The following is a 25249-nucleotide window of genomic DNA, read 5'->3' on the forward strand; positions in this document are numbered from 1 at the left end:
GACTTGGTTAACTGAGAATCTTCGCAGAAACCCTCAGACCTTTTAAAAAACATCCAAACCAGCTAAGCAGAGATCTGACAGAGATTCTCAGTCACTGCTTATAAAACGAGCGACGGGGGACCATGGTGGCCTTTGGCTTTAAGATGCTGACCACATAATCACGTACTCAGTTTGTGTGTGGCGAGGGAATTGTTATTTGTCATTCACCACATTTCCTGTCAGCTCTCTGTTTACTATCTAACATGTCCCAAATGCTCGAAAAATGAACAGTCCAAAGTTAGGGAAAGCTCTTCGTCTGGCTTTAACTAGATCTACAAAAATAAAGCATGGGGTTGTGCCTAGTCAACTTGCAGTTTACACCCAGCAGAGCCCACAAGAGAGAAGATATGTATAATCCCCAAAGTTTCAAGGTGGGACAGAAGATAACTGTGACCAACAATCAGTAACCAACCAAATGTGAAATGAATATCAAACTCTCCATCTGTTCCTGAGTTATGCTGCTGAATAATGGCAATAACAGTGTTTTTGCAGAACATTGGGATGTTACAGTGCAGTTGACCTTTTGGATATAAATGGCATCATTTCATCACTTAAATCCTATTTCTATGAATTTTTATATTATATATGTGAATTATTATGGTCAAAACATATGCAGTTCCCCTCCTATCTTAATGTTAGAGCGGGAAATGAAGATATAGTAATAACACCCTAACAGCTTTCTGCGGTCACAGACACCTTTAACCAAAGAATTTATTTTTAGTATTTTTGCTCAGCAATAAATAGCAGACAAATTTAGCAGCTTGCTAGTTCACCTCCTAGTGGATAACTTAATAGGTAAACAAACAAAGTAAAAACTAAAATCAACAAAAAGAGAATAAATACTGGACTTAGGCTCATCAATTGACTATTGTTATGTTTATAAAGGAGAATGTTAGCTTATGTATTCACCATATCAACTCCAAGGTTATATTTACATCTCCACAGGCTGTAGAATTAGATAAATGTGTCATAATCCTATTGTGAAGTGTAATGAACATTATAGGCCAGCAGGGGTTACGACATTCACGCTAACTTTGCCTGAATTCAGCAAGGGTAATGAGCATTCTGCATTAATGCCAGCCCAACCCACAAAACCCAGCACATAACCGTCAGGCTGATTCACAGTTATCTCCCATTCCATTAACCTTATTATATCTCATTTCCTGGAATCACCTTCCTCTATCATTTCTTCATGTGAACAGTCAGAGCCGATTCCCTGCTAGCAAACACCAACAACATTGAACCCGGGAGCATATGGGGAAGCTCCACAGCCTTCAACATGATGGATGTGACATCACAATCGACACCATCATCACTGCAGGCTTCACGACAGAGGCTCACCAGGCCTGCCCCTCATCCCCATTTGCATTTTAATATCTCAGCAGAATATAATCCATTAGGTTGCCCCCAGGGCCAATGAGTGGAGCTTTAATTAAAGATGCGATTAAACCACGTAAAAATGTATAATGTGATGCTAATCCTGCGAGGGATGGGCGATCTGACGATTCAATATCATTATCGATCATGAAAACGTCCACAATTTAGTTTTCTTACAAATTGTAGCATTGGTGACACTTCATGTCCTACTCTAAACAATCTGTCTACCAGGATAATGTGGCTCAATGTTACTATGACGTACTAACAGAATCATAGGCTAACAGATGACTGTGCTAATGTTTTTGCACATGTTTTGTTTCCCAAAGTTGGTGCAGAGATGTCTCTACATCCGTGGTGTGGCAGTGGTTCGGCCCGCCACACGCACATATTTCTCAAAGGAACGTTTTTCCATAAACAAGCAATGGTCTGCACTCCCAGAGGAAACACGACAAATCTGTTGAAGCATCTCAAATGAAAACATCCACAGGAAACTTTCAGATAAAGATAAAGACACATAAACAGTTATAATTGGCCGACTCGTCAACAATAACAACTACTACAGTTTCTTTACTGATCACTCTTCTTTATGTGGTTGCATTATTTATAGACTGCCAGTTACAACTGCATACATACATACATAAAAATTAAGTTGTGACTTAAATAGTGACAACAGATAAACCCTTCAACTGGGTAGTCTGCATATTCTTGACTGCACATTTCAAATTCGGAGAGAGAGATCACAGTTCAGATCAAATTGTGGGTTAAAATTATGTGATGTGATATTTTTGGAAGGCGTCCCATGTTGTTCTATGTTGTGTTTTGATTAGTCCCCGCTTTATCCTTACTACTGCAAGTGCTAACACTCCTGCTGACCATAATGCCGGATCGGAACTGAATTCCAAATCTCTCCGAATTAGCTCCTCAGGACCCCGAGGCCGATGTGAGCGTTGGTAGGAGGCGTCTTGCTAATTCACACTGATAGTGCTAATCCTCATATTCTGTGGGAGGGAAAGTTAAACTGAATGAAATGAAATTGCTCCTCAACGTGGACTCCTCCAGAAGGAGGTGGGAGCTTAGTGAGCGAGTACATGGAGGGCTTTCCCTCATTCGATTCACTTTCAACTCAGCCATGAACCTCAGTTTGGGAGAATTTCTCACCCGGGAAACATGTGCAGATTAGCCGGCAGCTGTCACAAAATCGGACTGACAGAGGCAAATAAACATGGCCAGTGGCAACTTCAACTGTGACAGTCAGTCACTCAGGATTAGCTGCCACAGTGGGAGTCATATGGAGGCAGACACATGCGCTAAAAGTTAATGAGTTCACTGAAGCTAAAAGGCTATATGCTAAAATTGAACCCATGGAATGGGACAGCACAATATCAAATGTGTATTTTTAACCTCCATTGAGTATTATAATTTGTTCATTTCTACGGTCCTAATCCCCTGATACTATGTTCCTGACCTTAGCTGTGGGCTTTGAGGAGAAGTGATGCCAGCTCAGTGATGGATTCTTTGGAGCTTAGATTTAGACTAGATCATTTACTAGGGCCATTCAAGTGAGATCAAAGGAAAGAACGTCTGGTCGGACAAACAAGCAGCAATCACTCTGAGTTAGTGTAGAAGTTTTCAAAGAGAGAGATGTCCTTCCCCAGGAGTGCTCTAAACTGCTTCATGGAAGGCTCAGTGAATGCAAGTGAGAAGATTTAACACAAGTTATCAAAAGGTGACCACGTAGAGTAGCCTGTAAGTGCGATGTGATTTAAGACCGGTCAAACATATACGTTTTCCCACAGTCAAAAAGAAATAAGAGCTGTTGGTGGAGAACATAACTGAGCTACAAGGAGAGTTGAAATTGGAAATTTTACTGGAAATGCAACAAAACTCTAAATGAATGTGAATTCTAGTGTCTAACCAGACAGTGGTTTGTTAATGCATTAGCCATGTTGACTTTTAAACATGTGGCTTCAGCAAATGTTTACCAGGATAATGATTGGTCCATGTGTCACACTGTCTGTTGATGGCTGTATTTTTCATTAGTCCACGTTGTAAACCTGAATGCATTAAATGCATTATACAAACATTTGATTGTATACATTTTTTTTTACTATTTACATGGATCAGAAAAAGTGTAACCACATCAGTGTTGATCTAATTTAATAAAAAGAGAGAATCTGGGACCTTTTGAAACGATCAGTGGAATCTGGGCCTTTTGCTTTTACAGCATCTTGCAGTCATTAGTAAGCTTCAGCTTGTGGTCTTCTACATCCTGGTCTTTACTCAAACCTAAACCTAATTGCAGTCCTAACCTTAGGGCTGACAACAGGTCGTAATGCTTCATAGAAAGCTCCTCAAGCTGTGAAAACCACTCAACACCCAAGTAAACATAAATATACACACAAGCACACACATGGAAATACACACTCAAGCCATACAAAAATACATTTGTAATCCTCCCCATCCTGGTGTGCTCAGCCACAGAGGGGAGTGTGGAGTGCCGTTTCTTTGGCAGTAGCATCATGTGGTATGCGCACACACACACACACACACACACACACACACAAACAGACACACACCATACCACACCACAACCAGCAGAGAGGAATCTATCAATATCTTCCTGCAGTTCAGAGACAATTAGAGAAAATGAGGGAAGAGCTCAGAGGTCAAACAACAGGGAACAGGGAGAATCTTGGATTTATTTTCACGCAAAGCCTAAAATACACAGATTCCAGGCCAGCAGTGGCATCAGTTGACTGCCCTTAGACTGATAAACACTGATGTCACGTTTCTATACAACTACTAATCTGATTTGGTAAAAATGTAAGTTTATAAAACACCAAGCTCAGTTAGACCGATCTCCAGTAACTCAGGTACTTCAGTCACTAAGTGTCTCAGATAAAGTAAAATGGGAAATATGTTGAATTAACAAACTCATAAAATTAAAAGTTATAAAAGGGCATCTTCAAGGTTAATAATAAGGATGGCTAAAAATCTCCCATTAATATTTTCTTGTGATAATTTTAATAGAAAAGGGTTTATTCTGCTTGTAAATCATCTTTTATGAGACTGTAAATGTTCATTCCTAACCTTGGAGAGGTAGTTGGACAGAAAAATAAACAAGTAAAGGTCCATTTATAAGCACTGAGATTTTAAATGAGTCGTTAAATGATTGAAATCAAATTGTGACAGTATGCTTAGGATCAGGCTTAGGCAGATTTAAAAAAAGGACAATATTGATAAGAATGTCTTATATCTATATCTTGTTTCCAATTATCAGTTAATCTACTTGATGAAATTGTAAAAAAAAAAAAAAAATCTATTTGGTGATTTTGTCGGTCCAAAATTCTGAAATAACAAAACTTGAGTTTATTGTCACATGGGACAATAAAAAGTTCGGGAAGCTCAGTCAGGGAAATGTTGACATTTTTACTTGGAAATTACTGAAGCATGAATCTATTAAATTAAAATTGATTCGTTAACTAAAGTTATCGATAATACATTTCTTGTGATGACATCACAGAGGACGCACTTTAGAACAGGGAATGATCCTATTAATTAAGTACCAAAGTATTAGTTGTGCTTTCAAAATGCAGGGTTGGTGGTTAGAGTGTGAAAGAGTAGAATGGAAGGTAGATCCTTTAGCTATCTGCCTCCTCTCCTGTGGAACCTGCTCCCAGTTTGAGTTTGGGAGGCAGACATCATCTCCACATTTTAGGTTAGATTAAAAACATTCCACAAAGCTTACCTGCTTATAGCAAGTGGCTATAAGGTGAGCCCTGAACCACCCCTATAGTTATATTGCCTTGGGCCTTTGTTTGTTTTTTCTCATCTGTAGTTTTTCTTCTCTCCCTATATTATCCCCTACCTGACAATGTAGAGTGCTATCAGGATTTTGCACAGCACGCCACAAATAAGATCAAATTGAATTGAATTAAAACTGCTGAGTGTTCAACCACCATGCACTGAGTCCTAAACTCCATTAGACATTCGATACCGTGCTAGATATTCAGGGGACCACTATCTCCAAGCAGGCGCAGGAGTCAAAGGTTGCTGCTGACAGCTCTGAGCTCCCAGGCTTGCTGTTTGACAAATTCTCCTATACAGTGAGACTGCTGCGATCAATCACACTCTGATTGTCTCTCCATAGGCCTGATGGAAGAGAGCCAGGCATCAGCTGAATTCTATAGAGACTGGCACCGAATCAACCATGCAGCTGAGGCAACAGTGTAATAACAAAGTTGTGGAGTCTGGGAGTTAAGTGTAAAGAAAAAGACATTAGAAATACTTACTTTCTAAACATTAAAAGCTTGAAAAACCAATATTTATACCTATCTTTGAACAGTTTATCTCAAGTCTATCACATTCTGACTCACTTTATTATTACCAGAGACTTTTTGAATTGAAGTGACTGACCGCAGGCTTACATTGGAAGCACTGCATAAGGATATCTGTGAATTCCTGGCTGTAGAGTGTAGACTGTGACCTGCAGCTCGTTCTAATCCTCTGCTAGTTAGCACACTGACGTGCCAGAAGCTGGAAATGTTAAGGCTAAGATGTGATAACAAGCATCTGACAGTAGTGATTGGATATGTATTATATCCTCAGCTCGAGTGTGCAGAGGCTGCGTGTCCTTGAGCAGATGCAAACTGGGCTATTGCTTGTGGTGTTTATGTATGAACACAATGTAATCCCATCAGATGATTCCCGATTGGGCTATCTTCTTTCAGTAGTGGACATTAAAGGTCTGGTCCTTGTGATATAAATGTCATCATTCACCTATGTCCGCTAGGATACACATGGACCCCGTGGACGGCAAAATGTATTTTAAACCCATAAGGGTTCAACCAGCAGCAGCACACAAGCTAATGTTTGTGCTACGTCAGCCATGCATACCAGTGCGTCAAGATTGGGAGCAAGAGAAAAGAGAAAATAACAAAAAAATATGTTAACAAAAACTCGAGCGACAGCTTTACAGAAGAAGACACCCAATAACGGACAAGCCAAACAAGGAGATTGTTAAAAAGAAGGGTCTGAGGAATTAGGTAGTATGGAGATATTTTGGCTATTTAAAGTCCGAGAAGAAGAAGAGTAGCGTGCGCTGCAAATTGTGTTGAAAGCCTGTTCCCACAAAGACTGCTACCCCTAATCTTTTTAACCATCTGTGGCATATATTACAGAAATGGTTGCTTTTTATCGTGATGTAAATCGATACCGACTGATTTACCGTAATAAGATTTTTCCATATCGTCCATTCTATGTTATCTCTTCTCCATGTTTGTGTTGCCTTAAATGCAAAGGTCCTATCTGAATCAACGGTATGTGGAGGAACACAAAGTGTCACCCGGACAAAAAAACAGTGATTTGTGATACATTACATAATGGAAATTGGAAATAATTGAGTCTTCTTTGGAGGATGTGATTTAACATGAGCCGTGGGTCTGATCAAATGGACGGACTTGAATTCCACACGTTTGATGTGGAAAGGTAAGATTCCACTGCAAGGATCTGAGCCACAAACACTTCCATCACTGGTGAAGGGGATTCCTCTCTAATCAACACCACAATGTTATCCACTCCGCAGGTGGAGCTGCCTCCGACCCATCTCATTCTTCAGAGGTCCTTCATCTCTGCTGATTCATCTGATAGGACCTAATGCCTTTTCTCCTCCTCCTCCACACTGATTCTCCTGCTCCTGGGCTCCACACTGTATGGAATTTAAGTCCAGGTTCACATCCATGACCATGAAGCATATAAAAGCCAATGGATTTGCATAATGATAACCAGAGAGAGCTTTCATCAGCAGCCTTCACTTTGTCATTTCAGGGCATGTTAAGCACAATACTGATTGTGTTGGAAATTTCAAAGCCCTCCAAATAAGAATTGGTAATAGAACTTCAACCAGACAAAATCAATTTGAAGAGACTCTGCCCCCCCCACACACACACACACCTCTGACTGTTACACGGTATAGCTTATAAAAAAAAACAAGAGGCTAGCAGTATTTTTAAATTAAATCAGTTTCGATTCAGACCCTTACTTTGTCTGTTGTTTGAAACTTTACAAAACAGCTCCCTGCTGCAGCTTTAAAATGATGTGGGAGCAGAGAGTGGAAAAAACACGGTATGTATGGACCCGATTCCAAACATCTAAATAATGAGTTGAAAGCTCCATAAAACTGAGAGGAGCTGCAAATTCCACAACACATTATTTTTTATGTTGATATTTAATACATTGTCAATTATTGCTTGAAGTTATAAAGGTGTTTTAATAATTGTGATCGATACATTTACTGGCAGAATATCTTACAGCTGAACATATATGGTTACACTTTTTCGAAGCAAATCTTTTTCACAAATGTATACTTTTGTTTTATAAACAAAAAAATGAAATATAAGCCAATACACAATATCTGTAATGATCTAGTGTCAAATAATACTTCAGCTTGTCTTGTCTTGATTTACTGTTTGGGTTCTGGTACAATGTAAACATTGTACCAGAACCCAAACTCAACAGTGCAGCAACGGTTCCCACAGCAACGACTGTTCCTTGGTATAATGGGCAGTAATGTAGCAACAACTGAATTTGGCCAAAGACAATAGCCCCCAACAACATAGTCACAGAGAAATGTGGTTAAAGGGACAAGTTAAAAACAAAGCATGTTAGAGAAGCTATTCACTGGGAAAGGATGAGTTGTTGCTCAGATTTCTCAGTTAAACATAAATGTGATTTTCTGTCTTCAAATGTGATTCAAAAGTAATAAAACAATGAAAATTAACGAGGTGGGGTATTCTTTAATCCTTCATTGAAAACCAGTGAACAATATGATTCCATACTGAGATAAAAACTGATGAGCGCAGCAAGATTCATGACACGGAGGCAGAGATAAAAAAAAAAAAAAATGACAGCATTTTGCTTTTAATGGATTCCCAAGGCCTTCCATTAATTAAGGAACACACTCATTGCATTAATTGTTGATTCTGACACCAAACATAAAAATCATTGGCCTCAATTGGACAGAGAATAGCTAATGAATATAGTGTGTGAGACAAAGACAACATGGAGAGCAACAAAGAGTGAGAGCACACAATGAAAAGAACAAAGATTCAAAGATGGCCCATCGGAATTTCCTTACTGAAGTAACAATCCTGATGTCCCATGTCATTTTTTACCACACTATGTACATGAAGCCAGTCAGGTTCCAATGCCTGTCTCAGTAGAAACAGAGTAAAACACAGGAAGAGACAAGGAGAAGAACTCATGGTGTTTTCATCCATTTACAAACCTCCTTCCCTGGTCAGATTTTGTGGCAGAAAAATCGTTTTCAGTTCAAACGTCTTTGGGCTGTGTAGCTGCTGACTAGTCAGGCGTCCTCACATGCCACTACATTACATTACCCTCCAATGCACTGACACTAGCACACGATATGTGCGAAAACTCCTTGTTAGTGTTGAGGGAAAGGTTCATAGGAGGTGCTGCAGTAACCCGCACATCCAGGGTGAGGTGTTTTGTATTTAATTGTTTTATTGTCACATTACATTACAGCTCATTTGTCTTTGCCATCATTGGGTTCGTTGTCCAAGCAAGTTTACACAAACCCGTTTTCAAACGATTCACTGTGCACATTACCTGAATTATATGAGCTTGTAAAACTGGATGGATGAATGGATAGATTCAAAAAACCTATTTAAAGCCGTATGTTCTACATATTTTATCATAAGTGCAACTTTCCTGTAGATGAAGTAGTAACATATAACTTGCCAACTCTGCCCGTCACTGAGACAGTGTAGTTGGGGAGCGTGCTGCTTTCCATCATAATACATTTCTTGACTTTGCTCTGGTAGCACTCATACAAATATTTAGGCTACCAAGAGAAAAAAAGACACAGTGTTTAACAAATGTAAAATCTTGAAATCTAAAATTTGTGTCGTTAATAAAGGCAATAAAAGTGTAACACTAAATAGGTAAGAAAAGTAAAAAGATACGCCTCTTTTGTCGTGATGCCATTAGCCTGAAAAAAGAGAAGCAATAAGAAAAGTCAGAAATATCTCCTGATGCCTAAGGGTGGGCTGCTGCCTCTCAGTGCCCCTCACATAGTTTCCTCTTCAACATGATAAATGATCATCAGCTCACCAGGCACCAGTAGAAAACCAGTTCTCTGAGTCGGTCTGCTTCTCTCAGGCGCACAGAAGGTATGAAAGCGTACGCACACACCAGCAGGCTCCTATATGTCCAAATTGTAGATTGTAAACTGTAGCTGCACACCATCATCCACTTTCCAACAAGCATCATGTTGCAGGACAGGAAGGAGTCTTTTCCCCCTCAGATTCTTTACATTCTTCCAAAGCAGAAAGGCCCATTTATAGCCAATTGCCCGGATAATTCCCATGGCACTGACGTCTAGTAATGGTCTGCTTCATGTTGTTTCACCACAAAAGTCCCGTCCTCAACGAGAACATGGGATACTAGCTTCTTGTATAAATAAGCACAAGAAATTTGACAAAATGCCCAATTGCCAGATATATATGTGACGTTTGTGATATCGGAGCTCTTTTCTGACCCTTTGTCAACTAAAATATAGACTTTCCCAAAGTCCTGTCAGTGAGAAACTGTCATAATGCAGCATTCCGCATAGCCCCATCCACACCTTCACACTACAGCTGAGGCTGCAGCGTAAGAGCAAACACGTTCTCCTCCAGTCCCAGGGAAGAACTGACACAAGAAATCAGCTGGAGCGGAAACAAGGCCGTGCTGCATCTGTCAGGTTTCATAGACCTGTAAGCAGATAAAGGTGAAAAGGTTGTTTCCTCTGAGGTGCTTATACAGCACAGAATTGCTGCCCTAACAATTAACTGGTCAGCCCAGTTTATCTGTCAATATATGAGTATAACGTCACAGTATTGCCAAAGACATGTTTGACTTCAGTTAAACCGAAATATTTCATTTCCAAATATTAAATGTCCCAATCTCTCACAATTCTTTAATAACCAAAAAGCAGTTATCTCTATTAATGTTATTTAACTTTCACATATCGATATCAGGGTGTCGGCCTAGCAACACTAATGTCTGTCAAGGTTATTTGACGATGAAATTTGCTCAAACAAAATCTAGAAAATCATCTGGTGAAGCGGCAAGGAAGTAGAACTTTCCTTCATTCCAGCTTCTCCCTTGTGAATGTTTATCGAAGTCAACAGAAATCCTCTGATTGTGAAAGGAGTTCTTTACGATTTCCGTCCGCCTTACAGCCCCGAACCATGAAGCGAGAACATCAGCAGAAAATGAATCAATACTGAAAGTAATTGTTATCTTCAGTCCAAAAATAGAACAGAGAAAACACATAATGGCAGCATCCTATTTCTTTACCACTTCAACTATTTTAAACACATACCATCTGCCTTTGTTTCTGATTGGCAGGCTTACTGATCTCTGAGTCACCTTGAAAAATCCAGCTCTTGATTGCTGCCAATACGTCTGATTACATCCATCCATCCATTATCTGTACCGCTCATCCTCTGAGGGTCACGGGGCAGGAGCCAATTCCCAGCTGACATTGGGTGAAAGGCGGGGGTTCAATAGACACTGGGGAGGTCGCCGGCCTCACAGGACTCTCACTTAGATACAAAAAAAAACTTAACACACAATTCAGTTCAGAGTCTACGGAAGCGTATTGCATTCACTTGAAAAAAAAAAAAAAGCTCTGGGTAAAAAAAAAAAAAGTTAGGAAAACAGGATTTTTCCTGTTTTTCGAACTTTTTTTTTTTTTTCCTGTTTTTCCGAGATAAATTCCTGTTTTTCGAACTTTTTTTTTTTCTGTTTTTCCGAGATAAAATCCTGTTTTTCGAACTTTTTTTTTTTTTTCCTGTTTTTCCGAGATAAATTCCTGTTTTTCGAACTTTTTTTTTTCTGTTTTTCCGAGATAAAATCCTGTTTTTCGAACTTTTTTTTTTTCTGTTTTTCCGAGATAAATTCCTGTTTTTCGAAAAAAAAAAAATGTCATGGTAGTTTTACTGGGATTCTGAATGACGCTCTCACTTGTTGGAGATTCGGTGGAAGCAACAATGTCCCGTCTGCTTACTTTAATCAGGTTTTATTTTGTTTTGGGCTTGAGACACTGGGAAATACTTGTGTCTTTAAGTAATATAGATGGTGTTTGTATTAGTTTGTCGACTTTGCGCAGGCACCTCAGTAGTCTGCGGTTGTTCAGACGGAAAGACTATTCCGATCTGCTGGACGTTGCAGTTTTCCTACAGGATCAGTTGAGCGAATATGGAATGCTTCACGGATACAAGATGATGCATCTGAAAAGCATTCAGGCCGGCTACGTGGTGACTCAAGAGACAATCAGGCATTTGCTGAAAATACTGGATCCCCGCGGAGTGGAACTGAGACGCCGTAAACGCCTTCGACGACGTTTGTATCAGAATCCCGGTCCGAACTTTTTATGGCACATAGATTCATATGATAAACTCAAACCATATGGAATCTGCATCAATGGTGCAATAGACGGGTTTTCAAGGATGTTGGTGTGGCTACATGCATACTCTACAAGTAGTGATCCAAAGGTAATCGCTGGATACTTTATTGATGAGGTGTCATCGAGAAATGGGACTGCTACTCGAATTAGATCAGACCTTGGGACAGAGAATTGCTTCGTGGAGCAGATGCAAATATTCATGAGACATGATCATATGGACGAATTTTCGAACAGATGCTTTTTGTACGGCTCAAGCAATCATAACCAGCGGATTGAGCAGTGGTGGGGTTTTTTGAGGAAGCAACATGCACAGTTCTGGATGAACGTATTTCAGGATTTGAAAGAGTCTGACCACTTCTCTGGTGACTTCCTCGACAAAAGTCTGATACAATTCACATGTCTCGAAATAATAGAGGTAAGAACTACTTTTTTTCGCTTTTGAAATGTAGCCTATAATTCAAACATTTTTAATTCATTATTTTGTCCATGGTGTCATATGTTAAGCAAGTTAGTGAGGTTCTTCTATATTGCCAGCAACAAAAGTGGATTCCAGTGTTAAAAAATGAAGCACCAAAGGAGGTCCTTAAAAAAATATTTAATACCAATAAATACCCAGAAAATTATAAAGGACTAGTAGTAAATGTTAATGTTCACTGAGATAATGGGATGGTTTAAGAATAGAGTTCAGCTGAGTTAGAAGGATTGTTGTTTAAGTAACCGAGTTTTCCAGAAGGTCAGTGAACATGTCAGTGTTTGGGCACGTGACACTGCTTTACATGTGTCGCCGATAATGCCTGTGGGTTCGGGAATTTGGCGTGCTTCTCATTTCCTGGGAGACAGAGGTTGTCCTCTGACCACAGGGGTGATCTTGTGTCACGTCGCGCTGTTCTCTCTCGGTTCCGGATCATCTGTGTCTCGTCCTCACCACGGTCCCGCTGCCCCTCCCCACTAGAAGCGCAGCGGCCACTGGGGCGCCCGTGTTGTTGTTCTGCTTGGTGGGTGACAGAGGGGGGTCTTTTCAGATAGTTTTGTGATCAAATGGTTTTGAATCTGAAATTTCTAACAAAGGCTGTCAGTCAAATTCAGTTGACGGTATTTGCCTCTGAGATGTAGGGGAGTAAAAGAATAAAGTTGCACAAAATACCCTAAATGCAAATACTCAAGACAAGAACCTAAATTGTATCTTAAGTACGTTACAGTCGTTGAGTAAATGTAGTAAAATTCCCCCACTGCAGACAGTTGTGGTTGGGCTTGGGACAAAAATCACATTTGAAGACTAATTATTTTCGAAGAGGATTAATGCAGCATATCCCCCGAAAGATGATCGAGACTCTAACTCATGTTTTGGTGGTTTATTTGAGCCTTCCTTAAATAACACCGTACAACACCTTACAATACCGTAAGAACTTGTGCCTCTTTGGAGGTCATACAATGAAATTGTATGACTTTAAATTGAGCAAATATTACGCAATAAAATAACAGAAAGACACTTCAAAAATATTAACAATAACATAGATTGGGCTATTTACAATTAACATGCACCCTTTTCAGGGTATATGCAATGAAAATGTTGTGAAAACCCCTGCTCTATTGTGGACAATAACCATTTATTTTGCCTGCAGATGGTTTGCCACGTTTACTAATTTTCTCACTTCCCCACTCTTTTCCCTTATATTTAGAGAGAACTGCAGGATGTTGTTCACCTCTGGAACACTCACAGAATTCGCTCATCCAGAAATGCGGTGTCCCCAGGAGGACGTCCGGTGATGATGTACACCATACCCCAACTATTTGGTGCTAGAGAGTACCTTAAAGAGGTATCCCAACAGAAGATACAGGCATGCAGGGAGGAATGCCTACAGAGAGGACCGTGTCCCTGTGACAATACTGTATTTGACGTTTGTTGCTTTGTCATGGCAGAAACAAATCTTCATCCACCCACCTCTCCAGAGGAAGCAATTGAGCTTTATAAGTTTTTACGGGCTTACATATATGCCCATATTTAATAATCACAAGTTGTTGTACTGGATCAGATGATTGAATGTGAGCACCCATCTTCAACAAAATAACGCTATGTTTGCATTTTTTCTATGGGTGGAAAATGTAATGTTGACTGCAAATTTCAGTTTAAATGATTAACAGATGTATTGTCTCTAAGTAATGAATAATTAACTCCTCTCTGAGCTTCATATCATCTCTTTTCATTCATCATTATGGAAAAGTTATATACTCAACAAGGTCACTGGGGCTGTCCTGAAAATAAACGTCTCACATTTCTGCTTTACAAAAAATGTCAAATTTGTCCTCATTGTGGAACTATGTAGCATGACTGAATGTCATCTGACACACTGTGGTTATTCTTGCATAATCATCCATAAATCAAACATGTTATAATATCTTATGATGATGGGTGTCTATGGGCTGAAACTTTAAAACTCCAGTGGTGTGTGGCATCAGACAAACCTGGTAATACAGAGAATAATTTAATTTAGTTTAATTTCTCCCCTATGTGATTGAGTGTTTATACACTATTTAAGCATTTATGAAATTCCTTCCTCTTTGTGTCTTTCTCATCAAGATATTTCAACTGCCACCAAATAATGACATAGCATTTGGTGATGTAGAGGATCTTAGGTGTTGAAATATATTATTATCTATTATTTGTTGCTGATAATTCAACTATCTTTTATCGTTTGAATAAAAGCAGGCCATCTTGCCTATGTAGCCTAATAAAATGTGGTCTGTCATCCTAATATCTTTTTCATTGGCAGTGTGGTTACCATGACACCATCAACAAATAAAGGCTAATTTCCACACTAATTAAAGTGTGCCTAGATTTTTTTCCTTTTTCAATTAAACCATGTTTGGTCACATAAACATTTCTAGCTGTTATGTTCGTGTTTCGAAGGATGAGGCTTAGTTAAAGTCCCAAAGTAGCTTTATTGCAAGATGCCCTAAGCAGCATATATGTGCATCTTTGTGTTTTCTTACTCTAATCTTTTCTGCTTCTTTAATAACTCATATTTAACAACTGCTGCCACTTAGTGTATAAAACATGCAGTAGCATCTGATCACAACAATAAGTAACAGGGAAATGTCTCCTTAAAAGATTATTTGTGAAGGGATTTGATGGATAATATAAGTTGTATCCATTGCTGTTATCCAAAGTCAGCAATTCTGCTCTGTGAGAAAGGGTCAACCAGTTTTAGAACAAATAAATGCTTACAATAAATAGTCAAGTACCATTTGTGGCAATGGATAGTTAAACTTATCTGTAGTAAAAGCACAATTAATTTGATCACAAAACAAGAGAGAAACCAATGCTTTTTATTTATAAACAGTAGGACACTTTTGAGGTACTCCTTAATGTATATTTCAAGAGATTAACAAACAAACACAGCCAGTAATAAAAGCTAACATGAGCAAGAAGCTCCAATTCAATTATAATTTCTCAGAAAAAATTGCAACTGTGTGAGAACCATTTCCAAAAAGATTCTTCTCCAACTGATAACAGACAACGTAAATCAAAGTAAATTTGAAATAGATGTTTCTTAGTCATTTAAATAACAAAATGTGTGCAAAACATGACTTTTGTAAAAGGCTCAATTTGTTTATAGGTCTAGCTTCTTTATAGAATCACAGGGTTCAACAGATGCTCTGTAGAGTGTCATTAATAACACTATAAAATAAATGAAAAGCTTTTCAAAATAATTCAAGAAATTCGAAATTAGTGACATGGAAAAGCCCAGCCTGTTCAGGCATTATAAACATCAACATTTTTCAAAAACAACACATCCAAAATATTTCAACTCTACTTCAGTGTAAAACCTTGGACACCTTAACACAACAGAATGCACAAAATACTTCCTGTTAACAACATCAGAAAGGTTTAGAGGATGATGTCTTTTGTATCACTTAAACACTTTCACATTGTCTACAAAACTGTACTGAGCTGTATATTTAGCTGAAAAAAGTACGCAAAGCAGTAAACTATTTTGCAAACTATGTGCACATTTGTTTTTTGGTGTAATAGTCCTTCAAGTGCATGAACATACTGTTCATAAACCATTTGTTACAAACAGTTTAAGTGAGGTGATGACTGTTTCGATAAAATAGAAAAAGCCCCCCCCCCCGAGCTCATAATACAGCTCCTGAACTAATTACCACATCTTCCCCACATTAACTCTGTCTCACAATCACACTGTTTGGATCTTGACTGTCGGCTCCAATAAGGCTACAACCGTACAAAAATTTAACAAGAAAGGGAAAAGTGTGTACATGTGAGTGAGTGATAGAGGCACTCCTATGCAATGTCCATTGTGAAGGAGTTACTGGACAGTATAGACTCTATTTCAGAGCGAAGCTCAGGATAGCTGTTGTAAGTTGACGGCAGCTCTAAAGTTGGGCCACAAGTATGTGCAATTGGCCGCCGTGCCAGCCCTTCCAACGAGGTGAATATGACTTCAATTTTCTTAACGCAGATGACATCAGACCCAGTCATAAATCTTAATATTTTCCGGAGGCCTATTTCATCCAATCCCCTAATGTACTGATGTAAAAACCGCAAACTTTGGTTCTCTGATGCTGTATTTGGAGAGGCTGTGATCAGCTTTAACACCTTTCGCGTTGTTGGTCTAAGATCATCATACATCTTATGGATTTCAAGCACACTGGGGAAAAACTTCCTGAGAGTTGGCCCTGCGACTGCTGCAATGTTATCTAGTGCATATTTCGGTTGCTGGATTATTTGCTTGTGGGCCACTTGAAGAAGCACAGCCTTCAAGTTTTCTTGTGTTGGTACTGTTCTTACTCCCATGCGATCCATAAGATCAAGGAACTCATCTTCATCATCACCAACTAGAGCCTCTTGCAAAGCAGTGGACAAGAGATCACGCTCAGACTGACTAAGATACAACATCAGGGAGTCAAACAGTAAATCAGGTGAGACCGAATGTTCACCAAATGTGACTGCTGCTGTAAAGGCTTGAGCGAGCCGAAAAGGGAAATATCCATGGTCCTCCAATCCCTTGACCATTATTCTACCAAGAGATCTCCATTCTTCTTCTTGCCATTTTGGGGACAGCGATGGAACCCTCATATCTGCACCCTCTGCTGCACAGTCTAAAAATTCTGTCCAGAATGCAGCATATACGTCCCTGGACACACCATCCACATCTGCACCAACTTCATCAATGAAGCTGTATTTCACAGAGTAGCTAATCATGTCTTCATCCTTGAATTGAGTAATCAGTTCTTCTAAGAGATTTACTCTGTGAAGTTTCACAGTCACATGCAAAAGTTCAAAAGAAGGACTTCGTGAGGCAGCAGGAACTGTTTCAGAATGAATAGGAGTTGAGGTGAATGTGTCAGTGTTTATTTGTGCGTCTTCTATTGGGAGGATAGGCTCAAATGGGACTGTATCATCGAAAACACCTAAAAATGCGTCACCTTGCATAGTGCCAAAAATGACTTCCGATGTATTGTACAAAGATGTAAGATCGATAATCTCAGATGCAGTAGAGACTAACGCTGACATTTTGTTGGTACTTTGCCCATCTTCTTCCACAGTGTGTGATTGCTGTTTACTGTCTGGTGTTTTCTGTGTCAGCTGCTCAACATTCTCTGCTGTCTTTTTTTGTTGTTTGTCTGCGTCGGTCTGTTTATCAGCTCCCTCTCCCATTTCTGTGATGTCTTCTCTATTGGTCAGATGCTCTGTGAAAAGGTAAAATCTTAACACCCCAAATTTCTGTGCCTCATAGAGTTCTCTCACACTAATACTGTCTTCAAGGTTTGCTTCCTGAAAGTCGACAATATCGTGACTAAACTCTTCCCACATTCCATGTATCGATTTCTCATTTGGGAAAAATAGCCCCTTAGCATGTGACAGAATGTCTTTCTTTGTGGCTGTCTTGGAAATATCAAGAAGTCTGGTTCCTCCACCATTGCGTTTTCTCACCTGTCTCTTATCATTTATCCAGCCTATCTCTATTTTTCTTGTCATCTTTGAGGCCCTTCTGTTATTTCTTAGATGCATGTTAGAATGCTCTTCCTCAGAATCTTGATGCCTGTCTTTGTTGCTTTTTGTGTACATTTTTCTTTTTAGTTTTTCAAACATGGACAGTCTTTTTGAATCAACTCCACCTGTTGTCTTTTTTTCCATACAGAACCGCCTTGTAGCAATTCTATCACCATATGCTGGAATGTAGGCAGCCAAAGCGTCATCATCAATTTCTTCAACTACTGAGGTATCAATCTGTAATTAAAACAAAACAACATATCAAGACAAACATCGTTAACTTAAGTGTAAGAGACTGGCTTAAAAATACACCTGAAGTATAACTATAAACTATTGTTATTGTTTATTTCTGTGCTGAAATTATCCTCTCCCTGTTCTGAGACTTACACGATCCTGCAGCATTTTCTGAATATTCTCCTCAGGAATACCCCGACTCTGAAGAAATTTCCTCAGACCTTCATCTTGTGGTTGGGGTGTATTTGAGGATGTAGCCATTGCTGGTTCTGTACAAATGTAGGAAAATGCAGAATCTATGAACATTTTTTTTGCATCAACAAATATGAACAAATTTAAGATGATAACATGAAAATGTAATCTTTAAACTTTTGTAGTTGTTATTTATACAGAAGGATAGTCTGAGAGTTTTAAGCGATGCTGTACGTCATGGCACTAATACAAGGGCAGCGCTGGAAGGGCAGCTTGCGGATCAGCAGCTCCGTAGATTTCTGGTAGCGACGGATCTCTCTCAGTGCCTCGGTACCGGGCAGATAGCGGTGAGGCTTCTTAACGCCGCCGCCGGCCGGGGCTCTCAGCTGCATCCTGGGGGATTTGCCTCCGGTGGATTTACAAGCGGCATTTGCGGCATTTCCATAGATTTATTTAGAGAGTGTATAAACTCGTGAAACAGAGAAGGAGGCTACCATCATGTTATCCATTGATTTCAACAATGTAACTGTATTCTGAATATCATCCGAATAACCCCGGTACATGTATTCCGTTACTCCCCAACACTGCATGAAGCACGCTGAACAAGGGCTCTATGCGAAACGTCCATGCAAAATGTAACTTCATCAAAATACTAGATAGCTTATAATCAGGGGCTCGAACACAGCTAGCTGGATCGTGCCTTAAGGGAGACAGGTTGCCGTCACAGTCGTTCGCTCTCTTTTGTTACATGTGGTCAAAAGACGTAACAGAATTTGGCATCTTACATGTAACCAAATACTTTCCTTACCTGTATTGACACCGTTGAACTCGAAATCATTTAGCCCTGTCGGTCTGATGCAGCAGCAACCATAATCCATGCGTGTGAGAGCTTCAGGAAGAATTAAGGGAACGCCTTTTCCGGAGAAAATTTAACTCCGAAAAACAGGATTTTATCTCGGAAAAACAGAAAAAAAAAAAGTTCGAAAAACAGGATTTTATCTCGGAAAAACAGAAAAAAAAAAAGTTCGAAAAACAGGATTTTATCTCGGAAAAACAGAAAAAAAAAAGTTCGAAAAACAGGATTTTATCTCGGAAAAACAGAAAAAAAAAAAGTTCGAAAAACAGGAATTTATCTCGGAAAAACAGGAAAAAAAAAAAAAAGTTCGAAAAACAGGATTTTATCTCGGAAAAACAGAAAAAAAAAAAGTTCGAAAAACAGGAATTTATCTCGGAAAAACAGGAAAAAAAAAAAAAGTTCGAAAAACAGGAAAAATCCTGTTTTCCTAACTTTTTTTTTTTTTTACCCAGAGCTTTTTTTTTTTTTTTTAGTGAATGCAATACGCTTCCGTAAGAGTCTCCAGAGTCTCCAGGAAACCTGAAGGTCTTTGACAGAAGTAAATGTATGAGGCAATAGTGCTTACTAGCGCCCCCTGCTGGTTATAAATCGCTGATTCCGATTTTTTGATGTGAAGTGAATTGTTGGCTCAATGAGTAGGTTGGAAAAAAAGACCACAACAATCATGGCTTTGCGGGCAACATTAAGATCGGAGATTTGGATCAAAGCTGCACGGGTTAGTGTAAGTACCTACCGACCAACCGCAGCACAGACATGTCTGCAACATCAACACAAAGCATGCTGCTGTCTCATCACTTATTCATGAAGGGATGCCGCCGCCTCATTTCACACAATACACTGTTACTTTGAGTCAAAAGAGCTACGAGGGAGGATTTCCCTTTCAACACATATCCAATATTCCAGGATCCTCAAACCTATCGTCTGCCTCATCAGCCAGCCACCTACGACGCCAGCAGACTGAGGGAATGTGAGAGAAATCAATGCTCTGCCTAGTAACCCCCCCCCCCCCAGTGTTCCTGAGACAATACACATAATGCACAGGATGGACAAAAAAAAATGTTTTCACGCCATTAACACTGAGGGGCTAAATATTTCTGGTTGCTTCATATCGACATCATCACTAATCAGATTCTGATGTGATTTGTGTCAGATTTACAAGATTGGAGAAAAACCATGAAACTCAACCTGATCATTTTCCCCATAAACAGTTGATTATATTTTCTTGCCGACTCATAAAAGCACCTTCAATCATTTCTGGATTCCGCATTGAGTCCCACTATGAAGCTCCATCAAAAGACACAGGTATTCTGGTAAAATACATTCTGGGAAACATTACGGGTGCAAAATTATGGCCAGCATCTGCTTGAGAGACGTTAAAGCAGTGCTGATCAATATTTAAATATCAGGGTAGTGCTGCAACTACCTTAACTGAGAGGCGTGTCACACATATAGAGATTTATCACCAATGTTCAGCCACATTTCCAGCAGCAGGCAGCTAATTTCATTAAAAGCAGTAGAAATACTACCAATCATTGCAGTTTGGGCATTCCTTATATATGTCGCGTTCAATTTGTGACCTTGACCTATTGACCTTCGACCACCAAATTCTAATCAGTTCATCTTTGAGTCCAAATGAATGGTTTTAACAAATTTGAAGACATTCCCTCAAGCTGATCTTAAGATAGCACGTTCAAGAAAACATAAACATGATGTGCGAGGCCACTGTGACCTTAACCTTTGGCTTCCAAACTCTAACTATTTAAAAGCCCAATCCAAGTTAGAGTGATGCAGAAAGTGAAAGGATTTCCTCAAGGAATTGTGGAAATATCGCATTCACAAGCCAAAAAATATGCTTTGTTAGGGAAGAGTGATCCTGACCTTTGACCTTTGACCACCAAAATCAAATCAGCTCATCCTTAAATTCAAGTGAGAAATTCCCAAATGCCATTAAAGAATGGGATGGACGGACAGACAACCTGAAAACCCAATGCCTCTGGCTACAGGCTGTTGTCGTCAGGGAGGCAAAGAAAACATGATAAATTTAACAGTGGACATAGTTTGGGACTGAACAGAAATTCAGGAGTTGTCTAACAACGCTTCAAACAAATGCATCATGTCTGTTGTTGTGAACAGGGAACTTATCAAGGCCAATATGTAACACATGTGATGTCATGCCATCAAACACTAGCTACATTTGGAAAAACCCATTTAATTGAGGTCCCACATTGGAGTGATGTAAAATACATATGGAAATAGCAGTTTTTCAGCTATTTTAACCAACTGGTGTTGGTGCAACTCTATAGCATTTGTCGCAGGGAACAATTGTGATATTTAAATGCTAAACAGTTTTTTATAAAATGTCCACTTGGCTCTTTCACACCTCATCATCCTTTTCATTTGAATTACACGCTCACAATGTGTCAGGGGATCAGGGCTGTTTTTACCAATGTCACTGCATAACACTGCACTGCGTAGAACAGTTGGAACATAGAGACACACTCAGCAGAACACTGTAGCTGCTGAAAGAGAGCAAGAGGAGAACATTTGACTTTTTCTTTACAGTCAATTATCACTTTCGGACAGTGAGTACAATGTGTAACGAGGTTGGACCCATGGGTACACTCATACAGGCGGAGTGTGGCTGAGGCATTAGCTGATGTCTCATTTGTCAGGGCTGAGCAGCACTGGGATGCTGACGTCTCTGGTATGAGAGGGGAAACCACCGGGTTCCACACATGAATATATCACACAGCAGAGCCACTGAGCTACAGCACCATCCACATCCAAAGAAATCAACTGTGGCGCAGAATGTTTTGACACCATCCGACCAACAAGACCATGATGAATAATTGTGGTGTAAAACACTGAAACTGGGCCGGTGATGTCACAAGCACAGCAGAAATCCACTTGCGTTCGACCTACCTCATCAAAGCCGCTGTCTTCTTTCTTGAATGCTGTGGGGGGGGGGGGAAGGAGAAGAAAGAGATAATCAAACAATGGTTGCAACGACATCTTCTGAAGAATTAACAAACTAAAATGTCTCGTGGTGGAGAGGCAACACGGCACACAACCTCCTCCCCGTGCCGAAAATCGTAAGGAATCCATGCTGTGCCCATTGAAGCGGCGCGGGCTGCTGGGGAGGTTTGAGCTGAGGAGGAGTTCACTGGGCCACATGACAACTTTCTCAACTTAACTATCAACATGGAGTTTCATCAGGGCAGAAATATGACATCCTCTACCCAAGCAGAAACTCGGTAAACTTAAATGTGGAAGTAAAAACAGGGATCTTTGTAGAGAGAGAGAGAGAGAGAGAGAGAGAGAGAGAGAGAGAGAGAGAGAGAGAGAGAGAGAGAGAGAGAGAGAGAGAGAGAGAGAGAGAGAGAGAGAGAGAGAGAGAGAGAGAGAGAGAGAGAGAGAGAGAGAGAGAGAGAGAGAGAGAGAGAGAGAGATCTACACTTTTAGACCTATATCATTCAGCTGATGATCGATACAGCTGATGTGTTACAGTCAGTTAATCCTCCAAAGGAAATGTAAGCCAGCGCCAACGGCCTCGGCTCTTTTCACCAACAGCTCCGTTGAATATGCCTAACCACAGAAAAAACAAATCAGCAACTAGTTTCATATTTTGCTGCTTTTCTTTGTCGAAGTAAATTGAATATTTTGGGGGTTTGGACATTGAATGGCATGACTCTGCGCTCTTTAAAATCCTTATTTGAATTCTGAGAAATGACAACTCATCAATAAGATGTGAGATGAATGAAAAATGAGCTGCAGCCCTCATGAATTCCACTATCAACATTCTGTAGGGAAAATATATTGTTCCTGAAAATACATAAAAAAGAATAAATGGAGTGACACTTTAACATGTGACCTGTATTTGGATAATGACATGTGAGGGTCAAACATAAGGTTGAGCATATTGAGGCTGAAAGGCATTAGGTTGATGCCATCATTAAACAGCTTCATCAAAGTTTCTTTTCATCACTATTTATTCAATGAATTGTGAAAACCAGCTACACCTCATGAATTGTGTGTTCACATTGTGCCTCTCTGCAATATTCACAAAGCAGTGGAGTGTTAATGGCCAAATGCACTCAGCAAACAGAGCAAGAGGTCATGTTGGATAAAATTGACCTCAAACTCGATGCCCAACTGAGACAATTTTAAGCCTTTTTCCAAAGCTCGTCCAAAACCATGTCCTTATAACCGATTCCATTAAATCTGGTTATTAAGATTTTTTCCAGACAAAACTCTATAATCAGGATCTCCAATAAAATGTCATCCCAATAGTTCTTTCAGCCAAACAGATGGAGAGACAGAGGAAAGAATCCTCCACAAGCCACGAAAATGTATGATATCCCTACAAAAGTGATATTATGACTGGAAACTGTTATACAATTTGTATAACCAGAAATGTATTACCTACACAGTAGGAGGCACAAAGCTAAGATTCCCACTGTTAAATTGATTTCTGCCTTGGACGGTAAAAACGTTTAGGATAATTTAAACATGCTGCGATATTCTCCCTGTGCTTGCGATGGCATTGATTAAACAACCAAAACACTATGTTAGAAATATTGAATGTTAATATGACAACTATTGAGAAATGATGCAGTTCCAGAATTCCACTGTAGGGACAGAATTATTTGATATATGAAAGAGTAGAAGGAAGCTGTCAGTAACCAAAAGTTATAGATGAAGTTAAAATTCAATTCATTTTCAGGAATATTCCTTTTTCGTTTTCCTAGCTTAGCATAGAGACTACAGGGGGAAATAGCAAGCCTAGCTCTGTCCGAAGAAAACAAAATGTGTTATAATGTGTTCAAACTTTTTTTACCATTTATTCAACATACAGTTTCCTGCTGGAGCTATTTCTTGGCAGAGCATCACAACATCACAGTGAAAAGTATTCATTCATATTTACAGAATCCCAGAAAAGCCTTTGTTTCCACCTCCTGATCACTGTGTTGTGATACAAGAGCCATTGTTAGGATTGAAACATCTGGGGCTGAGCACAGTGCAGACATCTTCAGATCTTCACCTGACACCACAGAGTTAGAGAAATCGAAGAGGTGAGACACTGTGCTGCTTCGAACTGTGACAACTCTTTCTGCACTGTCTGTCTGATGCTCTCCTCTTCTTCACCTCCCCACTAACTCTCTCTCTCTGCTGGTGTCTCATGTGTCGGTCACACTCCTCCTCACCTCTGCTCTCTCCTTCTGTTCTCTCATCCCCTCTCTGGTGCTGCTCATGAAACGGTTAAATCAGCATTTTCCAACAAAAGTCGAACTGAATCTCTCCGTTAGGATGTGGTGATTACATCACAAACATGTTACATGTATCTATACATACATATTATACAAAGTAAAGCATTGATGCACTATCCCATTAAATTGGAATGCACATTATTCAATATGAGCTGACAGACATGCAACACAGCAACACAACTGGATGCCAGATACAGATCAATATTCAATGCAATCAGGTCTTTGGTGCTATTTGAAGTTGTGACATACTGCAGTGTAATCAGTGGATTGTGTGCTCTAGTAACTTCTGTCTTCCTCAACATCATGTAGCCTCATCCTTTCTTCTTTGTGCTCTTGTTGCACTTTCAAGTACTCTCTCTCTCTCTCTCTCTCTCTCTCTCTCTCTCTCTCTCTCTCTCTCTCTCTCTCTCTCTCTCTCTCTCTCTCTCTCTCTCTCTCTCTCTCATCTCTCTCTCTCTCTCTCTCTCTCTCTCTCTCTCTCTCTCTCTCTCTCTCTCTCTCTCTCTCTCTCTCTCGTCAGAAGTGCGGCAGACAGCTGAGATCGTCTCCTCCTCTTCTCTACCATCACTGCATTTGAATGCTCCACACTCACAATGCAGTTGTGCTAATCTACGTGTGTTTGTGCCGTACACTGATCCAATCACTTATCATGAATGTGTCTGGCAAAATCCATTAAAACATGTTCAGGGCGATGGGCAGTGACTCTGTGGACAGGGGTATAAAGGGGCACGATGCTGCAGGGCCAGAGTGTGAGATTTGATGTGACCTCAAGAGAATGTCCTGAAAATTGGGTT

At 39.8% G+C, this 25249-nt stretch overlaps 2 protein-coding genes across 2 annotated transcripts in view; both read right to left on the minus strand.

Moving 5' to 3' along the window:
- Positions 1–25249, minus strand: part of cdk14 (cyclin-dependent kinase 14) — a 155248-nt gene that overhangs the window by 126455 nt on the left and 3544 nt on the right. Inside the window, exon 2 of the mRNA XM_053432855.1 lies at positions 22111–22142. Coding sequence (XP_053288830.1) covers positions 22111–22142 — 32 coding nt within the window. The remainder of the gene's footprint in view (positions 1–22110; positions 22143–25249) is intronic.
- On the minus strand, positions 15198–19412 carry LOC128449596 (uncharacterized). Its single transcript, XM_053432854.1, has 3 exons — positions 19141–19412; positions 18294–18409; positions 15198–18143 (listed from the first exon to the last, which is right to left on the minus strand). The coding sequence occupies exons 1-3, from the start codon at positions 19208–19210 to the stop codon at positions 16194–16196; spliced, it is 2136 nt and encodes a 711-aa protein (XP_053288829.1). The 5' UTR covers positions 19211–19412; the 3' UTR covers positions 15198–16193.

Source organism: Pleuronectes platessa, chromosome 10, assembly GCF_947347685.1.
Source record: "Pleuronectes platessa chromosome 10, fPlePla1.1, whole genome shotgun sequence".
Lineage (NCBI taxonomy): Eukaryota > Metazoa > Chordata > Actinopteri > Pleuronectiformes > Pleuronectidae > Pleuronectes > Pleuronectes platessa.

Coding starts and splice junctions, on each gene's coding strand:
- LOC128449596 (XM_053432854.1), bottom strand. CDS start 19,210: ATGGATTATGGTTGCTGCTGCATCAGACCGACAGGGCTAAATGATTTC. Junction 18,410..19,140: donor GTTCAACGGTGTCAATACAG/GTAAGGAAAGTA, acceptor ACATTTGTACAG/AACCAGCAATGGCTACATCC. Junction 18,144..18,293: donor AGAAAATGCTGCAGGATCGT/GTAAGTCTCAGA, acceptor TTTTAATTACAG/ATTGATACCTCAGTAGTTGA.